The 4,984-nt window shown below is 46.8% G+C and overlaps 1 protein-coding gene across 3 annotated transcripts in view; it reads left to right on the top strand.

Moving 5' to 3' along the window:
* Positions 1–4,984, top strand: part of LOC108250118 (NOTCH regulated ankyrin repeat protein) — a 22,372-nt gene that overhangs the window by 3,673 nt on the left and 13,715 nt on the right. For all 3 annotated transcript variants that reach the window (XM_025002444.2, XM_025002445.2, XM_017439844.3), the window contains exon 2: positions 125–243. In XM_025002444.2, the coding sequence (XP_024858212.1) occupies positions 125–243 (119 nt within the window). The remainder of the gene's footprint in view (positions 1–124; positions 244–4,984) is intronic.

A 4,984-nucleotide genomic window follows, 5' to 3' on the forward strand; every position in this document is an offset into this window, starting at 1 on the left:
GATGATGATGGTGGTGATGATGGTGATGATTTACGATGCCACCTTGGTTCAGACTCACCTGAAGCAGGTGTTTGGTTCAGGTAAACTGCGTCAGGCTCTGAATGAAGTTTATTTTTCCGACCAGACTCGTGGCTGGATCAGAACCAAACCCACTCAGACCTGATGTCCGTCCTGGATCCGATGTCTGAGCCGGCCAATCAGGGAGAAGACTCAGGCAGCGTCGGTCCGGCCACTGAGGCGGAGGTGAGTCCAGACCAGAGGCTGCTTTAAGCCCCGCCCCCTCCACGTTAACAAACAAAACGCACTCTGGTTAATTTCTTCAGGTAGTTTTAACTTTTGTTAATTATCTGTAATCAGTTATTTTACCATAAAAGAGGTAATGATCGACGCAGGAGAGTTTTCCTGCTGAACACGGAGGAAATGATCTTTGATGAAGCCTCAGCTAAAAATGGACAAAAGACACAAAGAAGATCATAATCATTCTGTATGTTTTTTTGAAACCATAATCTTGTCAGAATAAAGGGAAACGCAGTAAATCTAAGATGGACGGGACAGACCTGCAGCCGCCATCACTCAACATGGAGGACAGGAAGTGTTTGAATCTCCTCCCAGGTCTCTAATATTCGTCCTGATGTGAAGTTTCTTCTGCAGCTCTTCGACCAAATTGACTTCACGGATGTGAATTCTGAAGATACTGATATTGTGCATAAAGTTATTTACCCCTCAGAAGAATTCAAATAAGTCCTCCCTGAGATGGTGATATGGGAACTAATATGAATGCAAATAGGATTAAGCTGCTGCATTAGTGTCTGATAAACAATTTACAGGCCTGAATGTTCACCGGGGAAGGAGCTGCGGGCGCGGGGGGCACTCAGCACCTTATCAGGGTGAACCCTCCATCTTGCGGTGGTGTTGGCCGTCACCGTGCTGCTGCTGCTGCTGCAGGCTCAGAGGAATAATAACCACTAATGTAAATGCAGCAGATTATTGGAGAGGTCTGCAGCTGAATCAGGTTTAATCTGCGCTGAGGGGGAACTCTGACAGACGACATGAAAAATGAAATAAAACAAAATGTTGCAGAGAAATCCATCTTCTCTCAGAAATGCTGCTGCTGCTGCCGGCCTGCAGGACGGTCACACAGAGACACAGAGACACTCTGAACCTGCAGCCGGTCCGGTCCTGATCCAACAAGGAGCCAACCTGGACGTGTAATCAGCTCTTCCACTTCCTGTTTGTCTTCATGTCTGTCATTAAGTACAGACCACAGCTTTCTTTTTCATTCTGAGCTTTTATTTAATATTTAATTTAAAAAATCCTGTCTCTTTACAAATCCCAACAAGAGATAAATCTGTAAACATGTTGCTTTATGTCAGTATTTAAAAAAAAAAACAACTGAACCAAAACGTTAAAGCCGGGACAGAAGATCTGCTTCCACCTGGCTGCTCCTCAGCAGGAGCTGCTGATTGGCTGCTCCTCAGGATCAGGAGCTGCTGATTGGCTGATCCTCAGGATCAGGAGCTGCTGATTGGCTGATCCTCAGGATCAGGAGCTGCTGATTGGCTGCTACTCAGGATCAGGAGCTGCTGATTGGCTGATCCTCAGGATCAGGAGCTGCTGATTGGCTGATCCTCAGCAGGTTCTGCTGCTCTGGACCTCCAGGTGTGAGTTAACACAACGCCAGGGCAGAAAGACATCAACCATGACCTCAGAGAAGCAGCTGCTGCTGCCCATCAACCTGGGAAGGGTCAAAGGTCATCTGGAGTCCCTCGTTCTACAGAGAGGAAGATTACTCACAGGAGGAGACATTTAGGACAGCTGCTAATCTTCACCCTGAAGGTCAGACCGTGCAGTGAGCTCCATCTCAGACTCTACAGGCCTCAGTTAGCAGGTCAAAGGTTAAAGCCTCTTCTCTCTAAAAACAACACAGCAGTTCAACTTGGAGGAACCAGGAGACTTCTGGACCAGAACCAGACCAGAGGACAGATGTTTACCCAGAATGCACTGCAGCTGTCAGCACGGTGGTGGAGGGCTGATGGTTTGGGCTGATTCTGGAGTCAGATGTGAGGCTGTCTGTCCAACAAACAGGACAATGATCCCAAACACAGCAGAACGGTCCAGAACCAGAACCAGAACCTCAGAGAGCTGAGCAGAAACCAATGAGCTGAAGCAACGCTGGAAAGAAGAGTGGGCCACAACGGTCCAGTCCAGAACCAGAACCTCAGTGAGTTAAATCTGGTTTCCCTGCGTTCAGCAGGAACAGGAAGACGGAACGTCTCTGAACGTTCAGTGAACAGCTCAGCTGGTGTCAGTCCAGTTTACGGTGAGACTCGTGTAAACCTGGAAAACCGGAGCGGAAATCAAACTGATGTGTTTCATCGAGCTTCCCGGTGAGGGTTTGTGTGATAATTAGCCCTCCTGGGACTGCAGTTAAAGGACCATCAGCCTCTGAGAGATGTTAAACTTCCTGCTGCCGATTGAGGCCTAATTGGAGCGAACAGGCCCGGCAGCCGGCGCCGCCTCGGCCTTGTGTGAAGACAACGCAGACGCACATCTTCTGGGTCTGTAAACATCTCGTATGCTAATGCTGGAGCTGTCTGAGAAAGGAAACCTGCAGGATGAAATGAGCCTGAAGCTTTTCAGACGGGGGGGGGTCCGTTTCTGCAAACAGAAACAGGAAATCAGAGGGAACACTTGACGAATTCAAACTCTGCAGACCTGAGTTAAAAAACTCCAGATCTTCCTGTGATCAACGGTTCATTTACTGTTTTATTGTTTGCCAAGAAACACAACAAATATATTTATAAAATCCACTAAAACACAGACAGGTTTCAGAATAAAATCCGGTTATTTCAGATGTTTATGTCAGAAGCTCTGAAGCACAGGACTCGAGGAGCCGAGGCGGGTCAGAGCAGCTGAAACCAGAACCCTGTCCCGCTTCTGCTGCTTTGTGTGAACAGCTGTAGGAGTCGCCTCGGGCCGACCCGTTTCATCTGCGACGCTCCGCTCTGAAAGGACTCCTGTTCCTGTCATCGTTGTCAGCGGGGCCAACGAGGACAGAACCCGGCTGAAGTGGAATCATAATTCTCTTGACCTTTGGTGGCCCCGGTGCGGCTCTGACAACAGAAGGCGCCGCTGGCTCCAAAATGGCTTTTCTACGTGAAACAATCAGGCGGCGAACAAGAGGGCAGCTTCTCCAAAACGCTGCAGATGAAACGGCACCGTGGTTTCACTCTCATTAAAATCTGTTCTCATCCAGACAGCAGCTCTGAAGCCATCATTAACAAAACATGATTGTTGGCAAATCTCAATTAATATGTAAATGAAGCAGAGCTGCACTTCCTCCCGCTTTCAGACACGGTTCTGCGTCTCCTTCTGCGTCTCCTCCTCAAGAACGTGGTTCTTCTTCTGCAGCCCCTCGGGTTTTACAGTTTTACCTCCAAACTGTGTCGTCTCAGTCCGGTTTATCTGAAGAAACAGGATCCGTTTCCTTCAAGGCTTCTGAGCGGCTGTGAAAAGCTTCAATCCTTATTTTATTTAGTGGTTCTTAAATTAAACCCAAATCAGAGGAAAAGTTAAATATCCAGCGTTTCTTGAAGGAATGCATATCGCCCGCTGCCAGAGTTTTAAACTGAGATCATCGTGTTGATGATTTGGTCAGACCTTATGTGCCTCATGTGATGTTATGGGATATATTATCACACGCTGAGGACGACTCTCAGCTACTACCGCCGTTCGCTGTGAACGATTAGCTCCAAATGGAACATCTCAGGTGAGAAGTTAGTCTGACAGGTGTGTGTGTTTCCTGTCAGCTGACAGGTAACTAACATCATCTGAAACACACAAACGCTGTCAGCTCCATGGCCTCCGACTGTCAGAGACTTCACTTCCCAGCATGCATCACTCTCAGGTCAGCGCTCCTCACAGGAAGGAAGTGACACGCGAGATGAGACTCACTTCCTGTTTCCTCTGTGGAGCTCCAGATGTTTAACAGCAGTTAGTCTATCACCCGCCGCTGACGGTGGGAGTGGAGATGATGTTTTTGGTTGTGTCTGTTAGCAAAATATCCCCTGAACTACCAGAAAGATTTTAATGAAACTAATAATTAAAGTAAGAATCAGATGTTTGTCAACATCTGATTACCTTTTAGAGTCAGGTTAATTCAAGATGGCTGCCACAGCTAATATCCAACACAGAAAAGTCTATAATTCAGTCAGATTTACAGATTTTGGTGTGGTAGTAGCTGAGAGTCACTCCGAACACATAATCAGAGCTCAGCCCTGAGATTGTAATTAACATTATTTAAAAGGTTATAAACAGATCTGTTTTTAATCTTTTATCTTTGTTTTTGTTCTTCTTTTGCATAACTTTAATTCTTTTCTTAATTATTCCTCAGAATTGTAGTTTTTCCTCATGAAACGGATCGTCCTATCAGAGCAGAGGATTTTTACACCAAAACTCTTTTTGTTCTGCTAAAAGTAGTTTTTAAAAATGGAAAATCAGTAAAATATTTTATCTTTTATTCCTCATCTTGTTCAGGTTTGGGACACAAGAAAGTAAAAGATGTGAAACCCTTTAAAAGGTTTATTTAATAAAGTTAATTCACCGTCGTCTCTTCCTCCTCCTCCCCGACCTTTGACCTCCTGCCTCCTCTTCATCTCCTCCTTTAACTGGGCTCTGCAGGATTTCTCTGCTCTCTGATTTGAAGTAAACGCCACCGATTAGGACGGGCGAGCGTTCAGAAGAGCTGCTGAGGGGAGGGGGGGGTCTGACAGGAGATCTGAGGAGGAGGAGGAGGAGGAGGAAACCAGTCGACCGTGTTTTGACAGGATGAAGGAGTGGGAGCGGTGGAGGTGGGGGCGGGGGGAGCTTTTGTTATGCTAACAGAGGCTGAGGAGGAAGGGAGGAGGGGGAGGAGGAGCTTTACGTCTCCAAAGTGACTGAACAGATTTTAATATGTTGATTCTTCTGGAGGAGGAGGAGAAGG

The sequence above is a fragment of the Kryptolebias marmoratus genome, linkage group LG11 (assembly GCF_001649575.2).
Source record: "Kryptolebias marmoratus isolate JLee-2015 linkage group LG11, ASM164957v2, whole genome shotgun sequence".
In the NCBI taxonomy this organism is placed as follows: Eukaryota; Metazoa; Chordata; class Actinopteri; order Cyprinodontiformes; family Rivulidae; genus Kryptolebias; species Kryptolebias marmoratus.